This window comes from Onychomys torridus, chromosome 13, assembly GCF_903995425.1.
Source record: "Onychomys torridus chromosome 13, mOncTor1.1, whole genome shotgun sequence".
Lineage (NCBI taxonomy): Eukaryota > Metazoa > Chordata > Mammalia > Rodentia > Cricetidae > Onychomys > Onychomys torridus.
This window is the reverse complement of record NC_050455.1, coordinates 2421170-2444116: the sequence shown is the minus strand read 5'-3', so window position 1 is coordinate 2444116 and position 22947 is coordinate 2421170. Positions and strand designations below refer to the sequence as shown.

The window sequence follows — 22947 nt, the reverse complement described above, 5'->3', positions numbered from 1 at the left end:
CTGAGGCAAAGTATTACCTTGTCTGTCCCTTGTTGATCTACATTCATTGGTCCAGTGTCTTCCCTTACCACACCTTCTACATAGTCCTGAAGGAAGGGGCATTCTATTTCCATTGTTACTTGAAGAAACATTGTTTCTAGAAGTGCCCTGTTTACAGTCCCTTTTCAAATGTCCTTGCTTTCCACATCCAAAACATCTAACATTCCTCAAACCTCTTGAAATTGCTTCCCCTACCCACATATTATCATGATCATGAGCCTCAACATTAACCGTGTCTCTAATCCAATCTTCCAAGGGTGCAGATCTCGCCTTTAACGGCCTGATTATTCTCTTGCATGCTTCATTTGTGTTCTCAAAAGCCAAAGATTCAATTATTATCTGGCTAGCTTCTGAATTTGGGACCATTCTCTTTACTGCTGAAGTCAGTCTTTGTAAGAAATCCGTGAAAGATTCTGTTGGGCCCTGTATAACCTTTGTAAATGACTCAGTTTTCTTCCCTGGTTCCTCAACTCTGTCCCATGCATTCAGACTGCAGCTCCTCTTTACATGAGAAGGCCCCCAAATCCTCCTATATAAGGCCCCCAAAGCCAATATAAGACATGACCTGCCACCCTTTTATAATTATCTAGCCTTACTAATTGGGCTTATTATGTGATAGGGTTGAGTGAATGAAATAAGTTTCTGCCATTAAAGTACCATTGTGTAAAATGGGTGTGGTGGTGAATGCCTTTGATCCTAGCACTTTGGAGGCAGAAGAAGGAGGATAAGGAATTCCAGGCCAGTTTCAGCCATATAGTGCTCAAGGCCAAAACTCTGCACACTGGGGCTCCATAGAAGATTTGGTGTGAATAAAAGAAATCAGAGACTTGAAAGACTTCTGTCTAAACTCCACTTATATTCCAAATCTGTGTCAAGGGCTTCTCTTACTCTCCCGCCTAGGAGTTCTCACACCCACACCTAGTGGGGAAAGAACAGATGGAGGGCCTGGACACATTCTAACGTTAGCTCTTTAGAACCATGGCATCACTGTTAAATCATTATAAAGAGAGTCCTGAACTAAAGTTCTGACATTTTATCTCCTGACACAGTGCCCTGTCTTTCCTCTGGTTCTCTAGGCTTCCTTGAGGTACAATCTTAGTTCTAATTACTTTTTTCGATTTCCTGGGCACTCAGTCTGAATGTATTTGGATTCTTAGGTGTCTTTTCTCTCACTGGGTACTTGGACCTCCTGTATTTGTTTCTCTAGACACCAAGCATATGTTTGATGACATACTCTTCTCTGGACCATAAGTTCCTGTTTGTATCATCTGCTTTAGTCTAACAGTAGGTATACTGAAATCTGAGTTTTCATTGCTGTATCAAAAACACCCCAGCATTCTATTTTCCCTAGACATTTTCTTTTGTGGTTATCCAGTTTCCAATGTAATTCTCTAGAAACAGCTCTCTTCTGACCTCTGCTGGCAGGACAGCAGACAACCATTTCATGAGTTCTGTTAAACTTCCTGTTAACGTTTACTCGGGAATCATTCTAAGGAGTTAGCATACTAACGCTGAGATGACTTATAGATTGGTAAGTATGTTGAAAAGACACAGCCGAATGGCAGAATGAGATTTAATTCACATGTTTAGTTTGGAAGTGACATTTTTCCACATTAAATCCATGCTTATAAGCTGTCGGGGACAGTGAAATAGGATATTTAGACATGTTTCTTAAAAATTTGCTCTTTTGGTGGTGTAGGTGGTGGTGTAGGTGGTGTTGTAGGTGGTGGTGGTGTTGTGGTGTGGTGGTGGTGGTGGTGGTGGTGGTGTGGTGGTGATGGTATGGTGTGGTGGGGGTAGTATGGTGTGGTGGTAGTGGTGGTGGTGGTGTAGTATGGTGTGGTGGTGGTGGTGGTGTTGTGGTGTTGTGTGGTATGGTATGGTATGGTGTGGTGGTGGTGGTGGTGGTGGTATGGTATGGTATGGTGTGGTGGTGGTGGTGGTGTGGTGGTGGTGGTGTGGTGTGGTGTGGTATGGTATGGTGTGGTGGTGGTGGTGGTGTGGTGTGGTATGGTATGGTATGGTGTGGTGGTGGTGGGGTGGTGGTGGTGGTGGTGGTGTGGTGGTGGTATGGTATGGTGTGGTGAGGGTGGTGTGGTGGTGGGGTGGTGGTGGGCGGGAAGTTTTACACTCTTTTGTTTGCTTATTCAAGACTATGTTTCTCTGAGTAGTCCTGATTGTCCTAGAGCTCTCTCTGTAGCCCTCACTGACCTAGAACTCAGAGGTCCACCTGCCTCTGTCTCCTTGGCTCCTTGGCAAATGTTTGGTAAATGAGTGAAGTAGTTGTTAGTGTTCTGACCCGCCCCTGGGGCCACCCTGTGTCCTGATGTAAAAGCCTCTTTTAAGGAAAATCTCTCCCTTCTCTCTCTTCTGTCCTTCCTCCCACCATGAGGTGTGTGCCCTCGTCCTCTCTCCTCACCATCTCTTCCTCTTTCTTTCTGTCCTTCTTTCTGTCTATCTAAATAAACTCATTTCCACATGGATGCAGTGTCTGGGGTGTGAGTGACTGCCCACGCACCACAGCCCGCCACCGCAACATGTTTCTGTCACCCTTGGGACACCTTGGCCTGGCCAACCAGGGCCTCCCATGTGCTGTGTCATTACATTGGTGCTGTGACATCAGGAGGCTCTCACTGCTTCCTCCTGCTCGCCAGCAGTCTGAGAAACTCTGGGGCCCTTTTGTTAGTTATTTTGGTGCTCTTACCCCGCGAGGAACGCGTCCTGAACATGACAAATCCACAGAAGAGCTGTTTATTAATAGAGGATAGAGGTGACAGGCCTGTGTGAAGCACACATGAGTGAGGAGAGGAGAGGAGAGAAGAGGAGGAGAAGAGAGACCTGTGCAACATGGCGCCGGCTTTTTAAAGAGTGACCTGCGCATGCGTACAGGACCGCATGTGGCTACTCCATGCATGCGTGTAGATTACATGGCCACGTGCGCTTTACACAACTATGTAAAGCCACAGAGTCCTAGTCATGTGAGATGTTCTGACCTGGAAATGGCTATTTTGAACCGGAAATAACTAGGCGGTCTGCTGGGAAAGCCCAACCGTGTGAACATGTTGTGATTTCCTATCATTCCCGACTTATATGTTCTTAAAAAAAGAAAAAAATGTGGATAGATGGGTATGGGGCGCCGTTTCTCTCAAAAACTGCTTCAGGCTGAATGGTGGACGTTGATTGGTTCTTGGGGGGAGATGGGGAAGCTGGCTCCTGAGGTCCTGGGATGAAGTCCTGCAGCTGTGTCCATCCTTCATGATGTGGCTGGTCCTGGGATGAAGTTCTGTCATGCCTTGTTCTGCAGCTGTCTGTCCTTTATGGTGTGGCTGGGAACCTTCTGTCTGACAGGACACTGGTGACATAAAAGCTTAGAGAAAAGACTCATTATTATTTTGTTTTTGGAGTTGACATTTATCTGAGGTAGATCTGGCCTGTCTGGATGGAGACATGTAAAAAGGTGGCTGTGATGTTTTAGTACTCTGCTTAATTTTTACCTGAGACAAGCCTTATTGGAGGTGGTTTATTTAAGGCACCTGTTTGTTTTGCTAGTTTAGCGTTTGGGAAACACAGGTGATCAGTTACTGAGTATTGAACAGTGACAAACTGTTATATCCTTACTGCCTGGATATTTTGATGGTCCCTTTTGCCTCCGGCTCTATGTGGCCCTAGTTGGGAAAGGGGTGATACCTTATTCCTCTGGAGCTTGAGAGTGGAAGAGAACTTATTATTTTGAATTAGGGACAAGGCAAAGATCATGGCCCTGTCTGTATGCACATGAGAAACACAGGCGGTAACTTTGAAATGAGACAATGAGCTCTTATCTTAGTTGGAAATCTTTCTCATTAAGTAACTCTGAAAGTACAATTAAATCTGGTGAGGTAAGTAAGGCTGTCCTCTGTTCCCGACAATAGAAAGGAGGAGTGACATCCTAAAACTCCCAGGACTGAGTCAGTGGCTCTGGTGTCCAGAGGGAAAGAAACTGATCGCTTCCCTGCTCAGTTCTGGGTTCCCTGCTGTGTCTGTAGCCAAGCCTAGGTTTGCTGGAGGTCTTAGCTTGCTGTACCCATGCGTCTTGGTGCCTGGGGGCAGTCAGCTGACTGGTTGTCTTTCTAGGCAGCACAAGGACAAGGCTGTTGATGGGCAGGGCATTCACGAGCCCATGGCCTTTTTCACTTAAAACAGGGACCCAACAGCTTTCCGGAGTCAGCGAGTGCCAGCATTTGGCAATTTTGTTTTCAGGCTTCTATCTCTTCCCTGGCACACCTTAAACACCACAGATGACTCTTTTGCCCGTGGGGTCAGGAGCCTTGTTCTCCAGATACTTAACTTTTAGCCGGGAACAAGAGACAGATTTTACTCTGTGTCCTGAATTTTTTCTGGCAATTGGTGGCTTAAGGACAGCTTTTGGAAGATCTGCCAGTAGGCAGGCTGTAAACCGATCCTTTGGAAGACTTGCCTGAGGCTATAAGCTGATTTTTCTGGCTTAGGAGACATCCTGATTATTGTAAACTTAATTGTTTAGATCTCAGCTGCTTTTAGACCTGTCTGTGGTTCTCAAGGCAGTTTGAGAATGAGTGGGTGGGGTTAAGGTGAGTTAGGGCGAGTCTTAGAAAAGCCCAATACTGGGCATTTGAGTCAGACAGAAAAGTTTGCACATGTCCAATGAAGAAGTGGGAAAGGAAAGAAAGGGTTTAGAGCTTTAGCAGAAAGCTTGGAGATGAAGCTACTCTTATTTTCCCGTTTACTGGCTGAAGTACCTGCCACACTGTTATGTGGTCAGGTTTACCGGTACCTGACCCATCCGCCAATGTAAGTGGGTGGTATCCACCCTCTGTCCCATGGCTGTAGCTGAGAGAAAAATAAAAAATGAAAAAAAACAAAAACCAAAAAAACAAAAAACCAAACCGGGATCAGACTTCAACTCAGGCATCCCGAGAAGGAAGTAAGATCTAAGATCAGCTCAAGTCCCCCCCACCCCCTTTTTGTCAAGGATGGGAGGAGCTGTGACTGCGCTGCCGTGGGTCCACCTGGTAGACCCCAGATGCCATTTTTGCTCCTTCTTGTTGGGAACAAAAATGTGCCTGCCAATGCCAGCACAACATGGACAACCCCCGGGATTGTCCGTCGCAAACATATAGCTCAGATTTCAGCTATTAGAACAGCAGACTCACTGTGAAAAATCGTGGCGGTATCAATAGTGGTGACCCGCGGCGGCCAGCTGGAGGTGCGTGCTGGTTGGCGGAAGAATCACAAGCCATGGGTACCTTTCTAGAGCTTTATTTAGAGAGAGAAAGCTAAGATAAAGAGCAACTCTTTCCATTTGCCTGTCCGCTGGCCAGAATTAGATAACTCCCGTAAAAGATTGGGATTTTTTGTTATTTTTTAAAGCATACGTGGGCCATCTCTCAGTACAGAGACGGAAAAGCTTAGGAATCTTTAAGTAAGGCATTAAGGTAAGAGGTTGGTTTCAAAGCCTCAAGGAGGCAGCCTAAGGGAGAATTAGGACTGATCGAGTTGGAAGCCTTATTTCCCATGTCTGCAGTGGAGAGGCAAAATAAATAAATAAATAAATAAAATTTAAAAAAATAAAAAAAATAAACATGATCCAGACCCAAGACCTCCGGAGGCCAGACGGATCTCGGGCACAAGCCGCCTTATCAGCTCGTCAGCTGATAAGCGGGGGCCCCACTATGTGAAGCAAGGACTCCCCACTATGTGAAGCAAGGACTCCCTGGGAGCCCTCAATGCCCAGCCGCCCCGTCGGGCGTGAAGAACATGCCGGCTTCACACAGCCCCAGGACGCACCTGACGGTGGTGGTCCCATCATGGAAAAATATCTCAAGCTGCAGACGTGGGAGGTGGCTGGAAATCTGGGCCTGCGATGGGGGCCGACCGTAGCCAGTGAAGACCGTGGCCGGGGGTCCCCGGTCTCAAGAATAACCAGCGAGGCTCAACGGTCGTTCTCACGGATTCAGGAAACTGTTAACGGCAGCCGAAAAGGGGAAAACTCACCAATCAGTAGCGGTGTTGCATGTGGATTTGTGCGACCAGGCAGATGGAGAGTGATCTGTCGTGAAAGGAGCAGAGTTCCCGGCTTGTGCAGCGCAGTTTCCGTCCCCGGTTCCCGGGTTTCCAGGTGCAGAGTGCCCGGAAGCACCCGTTCCCTCACAGCACCAATGTTAGTTATTTTGGCGCTCTTAACCCTCGAGGAACACGTCCCGAACATGACAAATCCACAGAAGAGCTGTTTATTAATAGAGGATAGAGGATAGAGGTGACAGGCCTGTGTGAAGCACACATGTGAGTGAGGAGAGGAGAGAAGAGGAAGAGAGGAGAGACCTGTGCAAAATGGCACCGGCTTTTTAAAGAGTGGGTCGCGCATGTGTACAGGACCACATGTGGCTACTCCACGCATGCGTGTAGATTACATGGCCACGTGCGCTTTACGCAACCATGTAAAGCCACAGAGTCCTAGCCTGGAAATGGCTATTTTGAACCGGAAATAACTAGGCGGTCCGCTGGGCAAGCCCAACCGTGTGGACATGTTGTGACTTCCTATCACCTTTACCGTCCACCACTCTTCCAACTGGAGGACTGTTGAGGTTCTTCATCCTATCAGTGAGATTCCTCCTTCCGTTATGGCCATTTCCCACAAGTGAGGATTTGTTCATCTCTCGACCGTGGTCTCCAGAAGCTCTGGTAGTGACATCACACGTCTCAGATGGTGACAGCCTGTGCCCACTCACTCCAAGGCCCACAGCCTTTGGTTCAACGGTCCACTGGCTATCTTGAGCTGTTATTGGTCCTCGATGATCCTCTGGGATGCTGGAGGTCAGTCCACTGGACCTTGTACCTCTCTGTGGAAAATGTGCCTACTTTCTTCTATCCCATTCTCCTCCAGTCTCTGCTAATGCAATTACATCATCACCTATCACCAGGTTCCTTTCTGCAGCATGTGCACCCTTTAAAACTGGCCCTCATCCCTTGCCTCTGCAGCTGCCTAGTCCCTTCTCTATCACTGTCTCATACTGTTCTGTCTCTGTTCCATTTCCTGCCCTTCGCTCTCCAGCTGCTGCCTCTGCTTGGAGCCCAGCCCCTCCCCATCTGGCAGCCTGCCTTCCCCCTGCCGCTGGGGGCCAGGGGGAAAGGGGCTGCCACTAAACGTGTTTCTGACAGACTTTTTTTTTTTTTTTGGTTTTTCAAGACAGGGTTTCCCTGTGTAGCTTTATGCCTGTCCTGTATCTCACTATGTAGCCCAGGCTGTCCTCAAACTCACAGAGATCTGCCTGCCTCTGCCTCCCAAGTGCTGGGATTAAAGTCGTGCATCCCACCACCGCCACCACCACCAGCTAAGTTGTTGTTGCTTTTGTCTGACTGACTTTTAAATGCTTCAGTCTATCTGTTTCTTATCTGTTCAGTTTGTCTTGAGGAAAACAAAACCAAAAACCAAATATGAACATCTGGTCAGGTGCCAGAGGGCCATCACTAAGGTCAAAGGCAGGTCATTTGGCTTCATCACCATTTTGGATGTGGTCGGGGCTGCCTCTCCCAAGGCCCTGTCCCAACACAGTCTTCCCTCTTACTCTCTCTCTGTCAAACCTCTACTCTGCTGCCCATGGCATGTCTGTGTAGTCCACTGAGGTTGCCTAATTCTGCAGACTCTCACTCGCCTGCCACAGATCTGCACCCCTCCCACCCATGACAGGTCTGCTTTCCAATTTGCTCTCACCAACAGCTTTACAGTTGCTACAACGTGCCAGTCAAAGATGAAGCCAGCGTCATCCTATCATGACACACCGGTTCTCCCTTTTAAGATTTTAAAACTGCAGATTTTAACACTAAATAGAATTCTGATACTTTAGGGCCACAAGCTCAGTATTTTAAATTTTTCTTGGTTGTCTTCTAAACTTAAACTTCTCATCAGGCCAAAGACATCTCTGTCCAATCTGTACCTGGCTCTCTCTAAATAAAAATTGCACATACTTTTTAAACTCAAATCTGTAATTTTGCTAGGACTCTGGTACGAGCCTAGATACTCATTACCTGCTTTTCTATGACTTGGATTTCAGTATTAATTGATAATACTAATGTATCTAACACTTTTATGTCCTTTTATAAAATAAAAATTCATATAAGCCTGAAAGATCAAAAGAAGCCTTTGGACCCACTTCACAGAGGTCTAATGAGCTCCAGATAAATGAGTTTCCTCACATGTCTGTTCCTGAGGGTCTCCCTTTCCCAATCACTAAGACCATGGGCCACAAGGTTCCAAATAAATTCATGTATTTTAGCTCCTGTCTCTCTCTAGTCTATTTCAGCAGGCTGGCAGACACACTAAAGTGGCACATATAAATGAAATCTGGGGATACAGGTTGTGGACCACGACCTGCAGCACTTTTACAACTATGGATGCCAGCAGAGACTCTTGTCTATGTGATGTGGACCAGTCCAGCCACACATAATTAATTGTTCCATCTCTACAGCTAGGTCAGATGACCACATGTATCTAATAAATACCCCACTGTCTGGGTTCCCTCCTTACCTTTGACCAGTCTTTTGACTTTCCTGGGCCCTCTGACTATCTACACCCCATTTCAGTTATGGAGGAGAATACATCGTCCTATGTTCCCTGTTCTCAGGACAGGCTAAAGAGCTAAGTTAAAGATGGAACCCCTGGCACAGGGGACCAAATGGCTACTTAATGCCCACTGATATACCAAGAAACTGGACCCAATATTGCAGTAAGACACTTTACCTTCTATATGCAGAACAAGAGATATTATATAACCTTGAGAAATTATTTCTATATAAATCATTCAGGATTATAATCTGGCTGTAATTAAAGATCAGTACTACAACTATAGGGCCTTAAAAATGGTAATAGATTCAGATATCACTTCCAATGGCTTAAAAAATGTCTCTCCTTACTCAAGGTCTATTCAGACTTAAGAATGAAAGCATCCCTGTCCTTGCTAACTTCACTAAGCTGTAACTAACTGGGAAACCTGTATACCCAGATTTAATTTATATATGCTTGCAAAGTTAATTTAAAAACATCTAACATATTTTGTTCCCTCAGTCCTCAACCACCTTTAGAGATCTGAGAATATGACATTTAATATAAAAGCTTTTTACGATAGAGAGACATGTCAGCTCCTGGCAGCATCCTGCATCTTCTCCAAGAAGATAGATGGCCGCAGAAGAACTTCCATCTGGAAGCTTATGGCAAGGTCGGCCACACAGTGAAAAGCTAAGATCCTGTCCAGACTGAATAAGTAGAACAACAGAGGATCAATTGCCCCATACTGCAAAGTCAAGGTGGGTCAGTCTCCCCAAATTCCTCCTCCACAAAAAAATCTGTCAGATCTTCTGGGCTTAGCAGCTGAACAAGTACTGCCTTTGGGGCTTCTTCCCACAATGACCATGGAGAGATTGCTTGGGATTGCTGCCTAGGTAGCTGGAAAGCTGTCTCACTTCTTAAATTTGCCCTTCTCAGATCTGACAGTGTTTGATGACTAAGAGACTATGAACACCTTGATAGCTCATTAACAAGTTTCCTGTTAAAATTACAGAAAGGTATGCCTCATTCACAGACTTCATGGTACAGAGTAGACTAGTTCCAGATATAACTCTGGAGATTCAAAGTTTTAATATTGACGAATGCAGTTCTGATACAGCGTTGACTACAAATATTTCTTAAGAGTCCTTAAATTTCTATGGATCTATTCCAGCTGTCTTACAGATACCTGCATGTTCCTGGGAAAAGTTCTGCTCTGCATCAAGAAATCTGGTCTGATTAAAAACTTAACAGTCTCCATAGCCCATTTTGACCTCACCCATTTCCAAGCATATTTTGCAGTTTTCCTCCTCCTGTCTGGGCCAAGGGGTCCTTCAAGTATGCCGGACCTTGCACCAGCACTGAGGACACCTACTGGGACGGATGCACCCCACCTCCAGAGGAATGGCAGATGTGGTGGCTCCTGCACTCCTACAGAACACGTCATCCCTCAGTTCACGCCGGTACCACCTCTCCAGGTTCAGGCGGGCACCTGCCCAGCAACTTGGTTTTCCAAGACTTCCCAATGAAGGGCATATTCATCCTCATGTCTCACCCATTCACCCTTCTCTTCTGTACAACCAGGGCACTTCTCCATCCATCCTTTCTAGTTATCACTCTCCCCATGGCTAGCCCTGCTTATGAGGCCAATGGTAACAATCTATTTTGTTCTCCTAGCAACTCAAGGAACAGACGCCTTAGATCTCCACAATGAGAGTCAACTATGCTTCTTTACTTAATTCCTCCTGCCATGTGTGTGACCCAGACTCCCAACTTCCCCCCTCAGTGTGAAGCAGTTCTGAGAATTTGGCACCCTCATTACCCCCTCCACTTGCTATCAATAACTCACCTTTTTATATTAATCAAAACAGCGGAATGTTAGTGTTCTGATCCACCCCCCAGGGCCACCCCACATCCTGACGTAAAAGCCTCTTTTAAGGAAAAACTCCTCCCTTCTTCCTCCCTTTCCTGCCATAATGTGTGCACCCTCGTCTCCTACCCCCTTCTTTCTATCCTATCTTATCTATCTAAACTCATTTCCACGTGGATGCAGTGCCTGGGGTCTGAGCAAGTGTCCTCATGCCACAAGCATCTGCCTGACATGTTTCCATCACCTGCAGGACACCATGGCCCAGCCAGCCAGGGCCTCCCGTGCCATCATTACAGCTGTGTCCTTTGGTTTATGTAATATTTTTATAACTGAAAGTTCTATATTATAAGGCAATCTTAAGAAGAACCTTTGCAGTCTTTATGGTTTAATATCTAAGAATGCCCTGTGTGCTGACAATAGTTTAGACTGAGTTACTAATAGACCTCTCAAGCAGCAACCTGCCCAGATGGACTTTGAAAAAGTTTTTTCACTTCTTAAGTGGTTTTAAAAAATATTGTTTCACACACTGCCATCATAACATTATGCTCTACATACATTGAGGTACTCCTACTAATTAACTCATTTAAACAGTTGCTGTAGAAAATCTTATGTTTCAAAAGGCTTAATGTTTCAAAAGGCTTAATCAGAATATCTGTTTATCAAAGGCAGGAGTTACACAAATGTTAAGTGATGGTCTATAGTTCTGCACATTTCCAGCATCTGTCAGTTCAACTTTATAAAACCTCTATGCAACTGAAATTACACAGAACAATATATAGTGACATATTTATAAACACCACCTAACATTTGTTAGTCATAAATTATTTACAAATATATGAAGCCCAATTCTATACATTATCTTTAAAAAGGAAGTGTACAGGTGCTTGCATGTCTGTGTACTGTGTGAGTGCTTGGTACTCCCAGAGGCCAGGATTCAGATCCCCTGGAACTAGTTACAGATGGTTGTGGACCGCCATGTGGGTGCTGGGAACTGAACCTAGGTCCTCTGGAAGAGCACTGTTAACTGCCGAGTTCTCTCTCCAGTCCTCCACACATTATCTTATTATATGTAAGAGTGCTTTGACTGTATTTAGTGCACCACGTGCCCGCCTGGCGCCTAAGCAGGCCAGCAGAGGGTGTCAAATTCCCTGGAACTGGATGCTATGAGTGCTGGAACCAAACCTGAGTGAGTCTTCTGCAAGAGCAGTGAGTGCTCTTGAACACTCAGCCATCTCTCCAACCCTAAACATTATCTTTTAAAAGTCAGAGTGCGCTGTGCCATAAGCTTCTACTTGCATTAAAGTGCCTTTTAGCTCAAGTGATTTTAAAAGTGTTTATTGCATTACTTCGGGATAGGGCTGGCTAACAGACATAGTGGCATCAGCTCATCCATGTACACGGGGTGATACAATTTACACAATTTAATTACTAATGGGTTAGACGACTGCCACACTATCATTCCATGGGCAACCACCCTTTAAGAAGCTGAATCTACGGGAGGCGACTACTACACTCTGTGGCAGCCTGTCTAAATGCAGAGGTCCCTCAGACCCCTAGGCTGTGGGCATGAGCCCTGCTGCTGGAAAGGGGCAGCCGTGGGCTCCTACGTGTACGTGAGTTCTGGCTACTTTCTGTAAAACATTTCTGATTGATTTATCTGTGGTTGAGACAGGGTCTTCCTGAGTAGTCCTGGCTGTTCTGGAACTTGCTGTGTAGACCAGGCTGGTCGGCCTCCTCTTGCCTCTAACTCCCTGCTGGGATTAAAGGTATGGATAACCACACCCAAGCCTGTAAAACTTTTTAAAGGAGACAAAACGAATAGTATGTGCTTTTTTTCTTTTCACACAGAACATAAACATGATTCTAGATACTGCATAGCTTTTTTACAGCCACAAAGGTAAGTATAACACAGAGTTTGGAAGAGCAGCAGGTCAGAAAAGATATGGTCGTGTGTGTGTGTGTGTGTGTGTGTGTGTGTGTGTGTGTGTGTGTGTGTGTGTGTGTGTATGTATTGGGTTATAGAACTACAAGCAGCCTCTTACTGATGATTTCTAGATTTTTTTTTAAGGTAGGAGGGAAAAGCCAGTCATTTGTTTATTTAATCTGCTGTCTGAGGGATCTACTTGTCATAATTTAACATTACTATTAAGTTCACAGGTTATTTAAGAATTAAAGGAGAAAATCCTGTGACGAGCACACGTCTTAGAATATAGCCACCAAAAAGATGGTTAGCTCTTGATACAGAAAACCACCAAAACAAAACACACACCCACACACACACCTACCCACCCACCCACCACCCACACCCACACCCCCAAAGCCACCAGACACAGGGTAAATAATTACTGAAGGAAAGGTGATGAACAGAAACTACTGTGGTGATGGAAAAGTCGATGGCCAAACAGTGTATCAGTACATTCCCGTATGAGACCAGGAACCTTGGTTATCATGAAGGAAGACTTGGCTGAGGAAGAGGATTTTCACAACTCTGAGAAGATTTCCTGTAGGATGTTACTTAGATCTTACCAGTGTATTCTCTTCAGTCTTTTGTATGGTGGTCTACATCAAATACTGGCAAGATTCAGGTTAAAGGACCATGTAGAAAAGGACACAGGTAGACCAGCGCTATTAAAACAGGAGGCACAGAATGTACCCAGTTCACTCAACACCATCAGACCCAGAGGAATACACAGTCACTAAAAGGCTCTGAGGCCAAACTACAAGTTACTTCGTAACATCAGTCAGTCCAGCAAAATTAGACAATGCATTTGAACACACAGGCAAAGATGCATCCAACAAATTCGGCTTGAAAACTACTAAAGCAAAATCTGGTGAAAAGGACTGGACTGATGTGATTAACTTGGTCTACTGGTATGTGTGGTAACACTGAGGACTTTACCGGGGTGCACCTTACTTTAACTGCACAGAAGACAAGACGTGGACAGTTCAAGGACACTGAAAACTTAGCTCCCATCCTTTCAAAAAGAAACACTTGAGTGTCAAAAATGGCTACGATCTACAGAAGGTTAATGGCAAACTGAAAACCCACAGAAATTACCAGAATACTTCTACATGTACACATCAGAGGAAACAGTAAGATCTGTAAGGAACAAATTATAGGCCACTGCGACCATACTTCAAAAGTTGTAATTAAGTTATGGTGGTTTGAAATGGCCTCTGGTGGCTTATTAGGGTATGGCACCATTAGGACATGTGGCCTTGTTGGAGGGAGTGTGTCACTAGGGGGCAGCCTCTGAGGTCTCAAATGCTCAAACCAGGTCTAGTGTGGCATTCATTTCCTGCCGCCTGCTGATCCGGATGTAGAACTCTCACGTCCTCTAACACCATGTCTGCCTATACACCACCACGCTTCCCACCATGGTGATAATGGACTAAATCACTGAAACTGTAAGCCAGCCCCAATGAAATGTTTTCCATTATAAGAGATGCCACAGTCATGCTGTCTCTTCACAGCAACAGAGCCCTAACTAAGACAGAAGTAAATAATCCTTAAGTTAGAGTGCCTTACTGCCTGAAGGCACAAAAACAAAACAACAACATAAACACATCACATTTTAAATGGTTATTTGTATGGTAGGTAAATGTTACTTTAAACATTTTTAATAAAAATTCATTTATAAACAATTTATAGAAGATCAAAAAACCAAAGATCAATGTTTATTACAACTTTAACTATAAATAGCTAACATGAAAAAAAAAAAAGTCTTCTGCTCTGCTTTTGCTCCAACATCTAGGTCCTCTGTTCCTTGCCTTTTGGAGAAAACACTGCAGTGTAAGGCTGCCGTCTTTTGGGACGAGGGCAAAGATCGAGATCTTCCTTTATATAACCTGAAAAACAAAATATGAATTTAGGACAGGATAATATCTACATGCATTTCTTTCAGCACAGATGAGCATGGTGGCTATCTCTCCTTGGGAAGTAAAGGCAGGAGGATCAGGAGTTCAAAGCCAGTCTAGCCTTCATGAGACCCTATCTTAAAACATAAAAACTCCACCCAAACAAAAACAACAGCATTTTTTTTTTCAGTACATATCCATTACATATTTAACTTGTTTAATGCCTAAGTACTTCTGATTTTTAGCTTTGTGATGCTGGTGAACGATTTTACTCTTAGCACCAAAGTGTCCTCATTTATACCAAGAGAAAAAGAACATCAAGCACTGATAAAATGCTCTGTATCTACCACCTTGGACAGCTCTCACACTCATCCAAGCCCTTCTACCACACTCTTCCCGGAGGAGGGTGGAAAGCTGTAGGAAACAAACCACTTGCTCAAGTTCACAAAACTGAAGAGTATGAGAGCCATGCCCAAGCTCTGTCTAACTCAGTGCCAGAGTTCTCAGGAGTTTCTCCATAGGTTTGTACATGGGGCCACACTGTTAAACCCCAAACTCTACATTATCATAAATTCCAGTGATTGCCCCCAAAGTCTTTTGTGGTAGCTATTCCACTGGGTGAGATGGCTCTACATTCTCCATACCATTCAGATCCTCCCAAGGAATCTCTAATCATGTAATTTTCAATGGAGAACTGTGCTCTGGGCCAGGCTAGTAGAGCAAACATCCAGTGTAGGCAGCTTATCTGATTCTATGCAATGACCAGGAGAAATGATGTCAATGACTGTGTTTTTCTTGCAGTTAAATATATGAAGCGTCTCTGAAAGTGAGGAGGACCTCTTGTTGTGAATCACAACTAGACCTTAAATGAGCTTGAAAATTATGTAAAAGGAGAAAGCTGAATGGAAACTCTAACTAGAGTTAAGAGTTATCTCCAACTGTGTCATCTTATCATTTGATATTTACTCACTGTTATATCTTTCTCTGGGTAAAAGTTTTAGATATTTTAACTTAAAGTATAGGCCTAAGACCAAAAGGCTACAAATTAATTAAATGCCATAGACTATTTAGTCAAATTATAATCTGAACATTATTATACTTGCCAGTCACATCTCAGAAAATGCATCCTTTTTCATGAAAACTCAGTGTACCCATATTTTTTAGCACTGTGCTACTGGAGACGGTGAGGAACAAAAATCACTACTTGAAACGTTAAAAACTAGCTTTGATGATGCATATTAAATGATAATGCCAAATCTGAAGGAACTGGCTGCATGTCAACACTAACCTCTGTAAGGTTATTTACTTAAAAGTTGTCTTGACAGGCCGAAACTGCTCCCTGAAATCTGAATGACAAAGCTAATAAGGCACAAGTCACATTAGGGAGATAGATTATAAGCAGTGTCAACACCCAAGTAAATTAACACAACAGCCGGAAGACCTTCCTACGCAGGAGGAGTTCACTTGATGCTGCATAAGCAGCACAAGAGAAAGAGTTATAGAGAAATGGCTAATATTCAGACTTAGGTCTATACAGTATTTAAAAAAAAATCTAAAACACTGAAATCCTACCCCTTTCCAGACATGTCTGAGTAGAAGGAAAACCAACTTCCCAGAAATTCTCTGGTGTGCTGGGTGGAATGTAGCGAAATCGGTGTCGGGAGCAGGAAGCCAACTTCTTTTCTCTTTCTTCAGGGGGCATATCTGCATAGTACTAACAACAACAGGTAAATGCTTTCACTGGGAATTATAAACAGAGCATTATGTTTGCTGATTATAAACTAGAAGCTAAAAAGCTACTTATTTAAATTAAACATTCTAAGGAGATAATACTGATGATGTAGTAATTAATAACACTAATAATGATAATAAAACAGTGCTGATACTCTGAAATGCCTGATTCATAAATGAGAAAAGGGGCTTGTGTCACACACAATGTGATCCACACAGCCTTCCCTTATTAACAGAGGCTAGCACTAACAATCGCTGACTCTGGCACACTAACACTGAGCTATCCTGGGTAAGCTGAGAAGACATTGAGAGGTACTGGCATGATTTAATTTCTATTCTAAAAGGTCATTAGGAAAAACCACAGAAGACCATCATCATGTTTAATAAGAGCTAAGAACAAAAACAAAGGGGAACACGGAGGTGAGCATGCCTGAGGACTGTCTTTTTGCCCACGTTCTAAAAGGTGAAGCATATCAAGAAAGGTAGAGTACTTCAACGGTCCAGGGTAAAATGGTGTCTGGGTTGTACTGGGGGTTGGCAGTGGACATAGTAAGTGAATATAAAGGGGGAATTTTCTGAAAGTAGAATCTGTGGGATTTGCTGAAAGGTAAGTTATTGATATGTGCAAAAAGCATAGTGAGTAACTAGAATCTTCTCTTCAAAAGAGAATTAGAAAAACAAAACAGAACAAAACAAAAAACCAACCCCAGACATATAAGGCCTGAGTCCTGAAGCATGGGAATCGAATGTAGAAAACACATTTGTTTTACACATGTGACAATTGGGGTTGTGACCACACTCTTTACCATATATTTGGGATAGACTTTGGGATGAACTTACATGTAATCTGCAGCTTACATGTAAGTATACGGAGACGTACCTTATTTATTTATTTTTACCATTTAAAAACCTCTTTTACAGTAAACAACTAGCAGAACTACATAAACAAAATGTTCAACGACTGGACAGCAGGGAAGGAACTGACTACTGAGAAGGAAAGCAGACCAACATGTCTGTGCTATGGAAACTTTATTTAAGTGCTTTTACTTGTACTGATGTGCTGGTTAGTGTTTTATCAATGACATGAGGTAGATTGATAAGAGTTCATATGGGAAGAGGAATCTCCACTGTGGAAATGTCTCCATCAGACTGCCTGTAGGCAAATCTGTGGGGCATTGTTTTGATTGATGACTAATGCCCATTGTGCCAGACTTTGAAAAGATTTGGACTTTTAAAATTATTTATGTTTTAATGTAAGATCTTGGGGATGAATAATAATGGATGTGGTTATGCAGCAGTTGACAAGGGGTTATTATACGATCTGGTTTGTGTATCAGCTTGAACAAGCTAGAGGGCTGGAGAGATGGCTCATTGGTTAAGAGCACTGGGTGTTCTTTCAGAGGTCCTGAGTTCAATTCCCAGCAACCACATGGTGGCTCACAACCTTTATCTGTAATGAGATCTGGCGCCCTCTTCTGGCGTGCAAGTGTACATGCAGACAGAATGTTGTAGACATAATAAATAAATCTTAAAAAAAAAAAAAAAAAGAAACAAACAAGCTAGAGTCATCAGAGAGGAAGAAGCCTCAGCTGAGGAAATGCTTCCATGAGATCCAGCTGTAGGCACTTTCTCAATTACTGATCAATGGGTGAGGGCCTCCTCACACACTGGTGGTGGTGTCATCTCTGAAATGGTGGTCCTGACTGGGTTCTGTAAGACAGCAGGCTGAGCAAGTCATGGAAGCAAGCCAGTGAGCAGCACCCTCCATGGTCTCTGCTTCAGCTCCTGCCTCCAGGAAACTGCCCTGACTCCTTTCCATGATGGACTGTATGACACAGAAGTGTAGGCTAAGACTCTGTTGACTACCATGGGAGGCCTCACACACTCTGAGGAGTGGATGGGGGTAGAGTGGGAGGGAGGTGAGGAGGCGGGAGAAGGGGAGGGAGGGGGAACTGGGGTTGGTATGTAAAATGAAAAAAATTAATAAATATATTTAAAATTAAAAAAAAAAAGTGTAGGCTAAACAAACCCTTCCCCCAAGCTGCTTTTCATCATGTTTTATCACAACCATAGAAACAACCACGATTGCCAAATTGTTTTTCAAAACAAGGTCCCCCAGTTTACATTTCTGTTGATTAGGAGTGTATTTTTACCAAGTGCTTACTGTAATCAATTAATGACTCCACGCCACTTTAAAGTGTTTTGGCTATGAGATCATAGTTAATAAGAAAATCTAAATGAGAAAGTTAGATGTTGAAGAGGGCATTTGACAACTACTGTGGGACAAAAAATAAAAACAGCACGCTTTAAGATAAAACAACAACCTGTCCAGGACAGCTTATTAATCAGATAATTAGTACTCACTTCTTCAGCATAAGGCAGCCAAGAGGGAAAAAAAAGTAAGTGTTCTAAGAGAAAGGGAAACTTATTTTTCACATTTTGTGATGCAAAGTATGTCAGAGAAAAATGGGGCGCATAGTGGTATTGATTTTTTAAAAAGTTATGGGTATATCTTATTTCCTGATAGTGAAAAGAAAAAATGTTAAAGTTTCCAACTGAAGATCAATTTCCCCTAATGGTATACGTACAGCAGCATTTGCAAGTAACTACAGAAAAGAAAAATGGCTGGGCAGTGGTGGTGCACGCCTTTAATCCCAGCACTCAGGAGGCAGATCTCTGTGAGTTCGAGGCTAGCCTGGGCTACAAATCGAGTTCCAGGACAGGCTCCAAAGCTACACAGAGAAGCCCACCCTAAAAAGAAAAGAAGGAAAAATGGCACATGATGTCTTAAGACAGTCATTAGGAATTAGGGTTAGGGTACCTACAAGATGGCTCAGCAGGTTATTGTTGCTCACCAAGCCCAACAACCGTTTAGTCCCAGGGACCCACATGGTGGAAAGAGAGAACCAACTCCCACAAGTGATCCCCTGATCCCACATCCTCACTGTGGCACTCATGTGCCCCACTGTGGGGGATAGTTTATTTGTGCTCTAGCAAATAAAGCTTGCCTAGACATCAGAGTGTGCAGCTAGCCACTAGTTAACCACAGAAGCCAGGCAGTAGTGGCTCACACCTTTAAACCTAGCACTTGGGATCTATTGCCTTTGCTCCCAGCACTTGGGAGGCACACACACCTTTAATCCCAGCACTAGGGAGGTGGAGACAGGAAGTGATATGGCTGGGCAGAGAAAGGAATATAAGGCGGGAGGAGACAGGAGCTCAGTCCTTTCAGGCTGAGGAATTGGAGAGGTAAGAGGTGGCTGTGGCCAGGCGGTGGTGGCGCATGCCTTTAATCCCAGCACTCGGGAGGTAGAGCCAGGTGGATTTCTGTGAGTTCAAGGCCAGCCTGGGCTACAGAGTGAGTTCCAGGAAAGGCGCAAAGCTACAGAGAGAAACCCTGTCTCAAAATACCAAGAGGTGGCTGTGGCTTGTTTTTTCTCTGATCTTCCAGTATTTACCCCTACATCTGGCTCCAAGTTTTTATTATTAAGACCAATTAGGATCTGCACTACATCCCACTCCACATTAAATAAATAAATGCATTTAAAGAGAATTAGGGTTAGGCCTCAGACTCAATCTAAGACAAGCTGGGGGATTCACTTTCATTTATTCATATTATTCCTTCTATCATTACTGGATCAAACAAGATTTTGGAATATAACTATGATCTGTATTTTTAAATCACGCACTTATGATGTATAAATCATAGTTCAAAAGAAGTATTTACATTAGTACTTACAATTTCACATTCCTTACATGTGTGTCCAAGCAATTTTCTTCTCTCTTCTTTTTTCCGAACTACCTCAATATGAGGAAAATTCTGTATGCTACTTTCTCTGGAAGGAAAAGGAATATAAAGTTAACCTATTTGCTATAGAATGATTTTTGGTTTAAAAATCTGAATTAAAACTGTAAGAACTCAGAAGAGAAGAGAAATGATCCCCAAACACTCACTCGAGATGTTCCTCTGTGTATCAGGAAAACAAAGGATTCTTTTCAAATATCTGTGAAAGGCCTACTACAGGCAAGCAGTCAGCACAGAGTGCTTCACTGTGTCACCTCATGCATCACTTCTTCTCTGTTCTCTCCTCCCTCCTCTTGCCCCTTGTCTGTCAACTGCCCCTCTGTTCTCCTGTCAGAGGTGACCCACTCTTTCTCCTCCCTACCCCTTCTCTTAAGACTCTCCTCTTAATGGTTCCCTTCTTAGTTTAATGATTTGCATATATACATACAAATTTAAATCTAACTTTCTAGAAGACAACTACATGAAGAATTACAAAATTGCACATATATGTTGTTTCTAATAGAAACACTCTCAGTGAACTCAAATACTCTGAAACATAGAAGATGGCTTTAAAATGATTTTTCTTGGGGACACAACTACTCTGAGTATTTGAATCTCATATTCCTTTAATTGGAAAGCATTTTTCTTCAAAACAAATGGTAACTGCTCCATTTCCAGCTATACTGAGTAACAGGCCCCTTCTGTGTTCTAACTTTAAAAACTCTCAACTCTAGAGTAATGCATGAATTAAAAAAAGGGACAGCATGAAAGTGTGAATAAAACATACTGCTCTACGATATTTTTTCAAAGAATTTATGGATTCTCGGCTTATTTTTTGCCAAATCCTTTCCTCTAAGCATAGTACATGTAGCAAGGAATTCATGAGAAGACTGGCATCCACAGCAGACTCAAAGCAAGCATCATGTAAAAGGTTGGTAAGCTTTGTGTCCCTGACTGGATCTGATGTGCACTACTGTTGACTTGACAGAATCTAGAGTCACTTAGTTGACAGTCTCTATGCACACCTATGAAGGACTATCTAAATTAGGTTGCCTCTGGGCAAGCCTTGAGTGTTGATGAGTTGAGGTGAAAGACCCACCTTAACTGTGGGGGATACCGTTCCATGGGCTGGGGGCCCAGACAGTGTAGAAAGGAGAGAGCTACGCCCTGTCCTTCCTGACTGTGGTACAGTCTGACAAGTGCCCCATGCGCCTGCTGCTGTGACCCCCACCACGACGGAACAGGTCTTAGCTCTGGAGGTCCTCATGGCTTTTGCCAGGTACTTGTCACAGCAGTGGGAGAGACAAGCAGTGAGCACACCAGGGTTTTCTAGAACTCTCAGTAGGAGAAGCACAAGATCACAGAGACCTTTACCACCCTTCTAACTTTATCCACTTCCTGTTTCCTTAGCTAGCCAATAGCTTCAGAAATAAAACTACTCATATTTTAAAATTAGTGAATCTCTATTAAGAAACATTTACAATACAGATTGTCTCAAAGACGCAGAACAAAGCTATTTATTCATTGTGTCATTAGGTGTGCTAGCGTCATGGTGACTAAAACAAGTGTTCAGTGCTAGAGGACAGGCCGCAGTAAGACACACAATGGCTAGGAAAGAAGACAAGCATCATTTACAACTCAACCCATTACCAGGATGTACAATTGAATGAAAACTACTAAAACAGAAAAAGGCGATATAATGTTATCACTTGCAGGCATGCACGCACGCGTGTGTCTCGTAGGCCACTAGAGGGGTTGGATCTCCTGGAGCTGTGGTTCCAGGCGATTGTGAGCCACCTGATGTGGTTGCTGGGAACCGCATCAGATCCTGTGGAAGGGTGGTAAGCACTCTCAACTGCTGAGCCGGCTCTCCAGCCCTAGCTAAGAACACCTTCTACCAAGGAAGCTGTCCATGTCAGGGAACTGCTCTACCAGGGAAGATGGACAGTGTCTGCAGTGGGTCCTGAACTGCTCTACCAGGGGGGGATGGACAGTGTGTGCAGTGGGTCCTGAATTGCTCTACCAGGGAAGATGGACAGTGTCTGCAGTGGGCCCTCATTTGCAGCCTCACGTCCTGCTGTGCTGCCCAGGTCTAAAACTATGACATGGACACTTGCAGGGATAAATGATGTGAAAGTTTTAAATGTATGACGTTCTCTGCATGTAGTAGGATGGAATCCTGCATCATCATGTTCCTTTTTGCCCCAGATGTGAGTGACCCTCTATCCAGTGTATCTGATCTGTATCTGCTACCCACTTGCAGTCATTTCCGCTATCAGACTGGCCCCCAGCACTACTGGAATGCTGGTGTTCAAGTCACCCTATTTATTTAATAATGCTTCCCAAGCACAAGAATAGCGATGCTGACAATGTGGATGTGAGGAAAATGCTATCAAATACTTGTTTTCAATGGGGTGAGAACTTTCCTAGGTGAAGGATGAAATGTTGTACGTTAGGAAGTCGGCAGCACCAGAGACCTTAAATGTATTGTGTGGATAGGAGGGACAGCTACTATACAGAAGTCAAATGCAATGGACGTAAACACATCAGATGGTTAAATTCATGAGCCTATGGTAACACTTCATAAAAAATTGCCTACTTACATTTGGGATTCTAGGGTACCATTTCTTTGGGAAAGTGGCAAATAAAGGAAAATAATTAAACATTTAATGACAAAATGTCAACTTAGTGCTTTTAGAGAATAGGAATCAATAAAAATTCCTTTTGGGCCAGGTGTGGTGGTTGGGCCTTTAATCTCAACACTCAGAAGACAGAGGCAGACAGATTTCTGTGAGTTTCAGACTAGCTTGATCTACCTAAGTGAGTTTGAGGCCAGTCAGAATTACACAGTGAGATCCTGCCCTTAAAAAATAATTAATTAAAATTTTGCCCTTTGGGGTTGGGGATTTAGCTCAGTGGTAGAGCACTTGCCTAGCAAGCGCAAGGCCCTGAGTTCGATCCTCAGCTCCAAAAAAAATTTGCCCTTTGGATTGCTAAAGTTTTCTCAACAGAAAAGAAAGCTGGAGAGTAACTGTATTTTGGGTTATGAGATGGCCCGGCAGGTGAAGACACCTGCTACCAAACCTGACCTGAGTTTGACCTCTGGAA

At 43.7% G+C, this 22947-nt stretch overlaps 1 protein-coding gene across 2 annotated transcripts in view; it reads right to left on the bottom strand.

Moving 5' to 3' along the window:
• Positions 1-14071: 14071 nt before the first annotated feature.
• The window catches only part of Rbbp8 (RB binding protein 8, endonuclease), a 78773-nt gene continuing 69897 nt past the window's right edge, over positions 14072-22947 (bottom strand). For both annotated transcript variants that reach the window (XM_036205179.1, XM_036205180.1), the window contains 3 exons: positions 19795-19891; positions 15897-16038; positions 14072-14315 (listed from right to left, as the gene is read on the bottom strand). In XM_036205179.1, the coding sequence (XP_036061072.1) occupies positions 14218-14315; positions 15897-16038; positions 19795-19891 (337 nt within the window). In that variant the 3' untranslated portion in view covers positions 14072-14217. The remainder of the gene's footprint in view (positions 14316-15896; positions 16039-19794; positions 19892-22947) is intronic.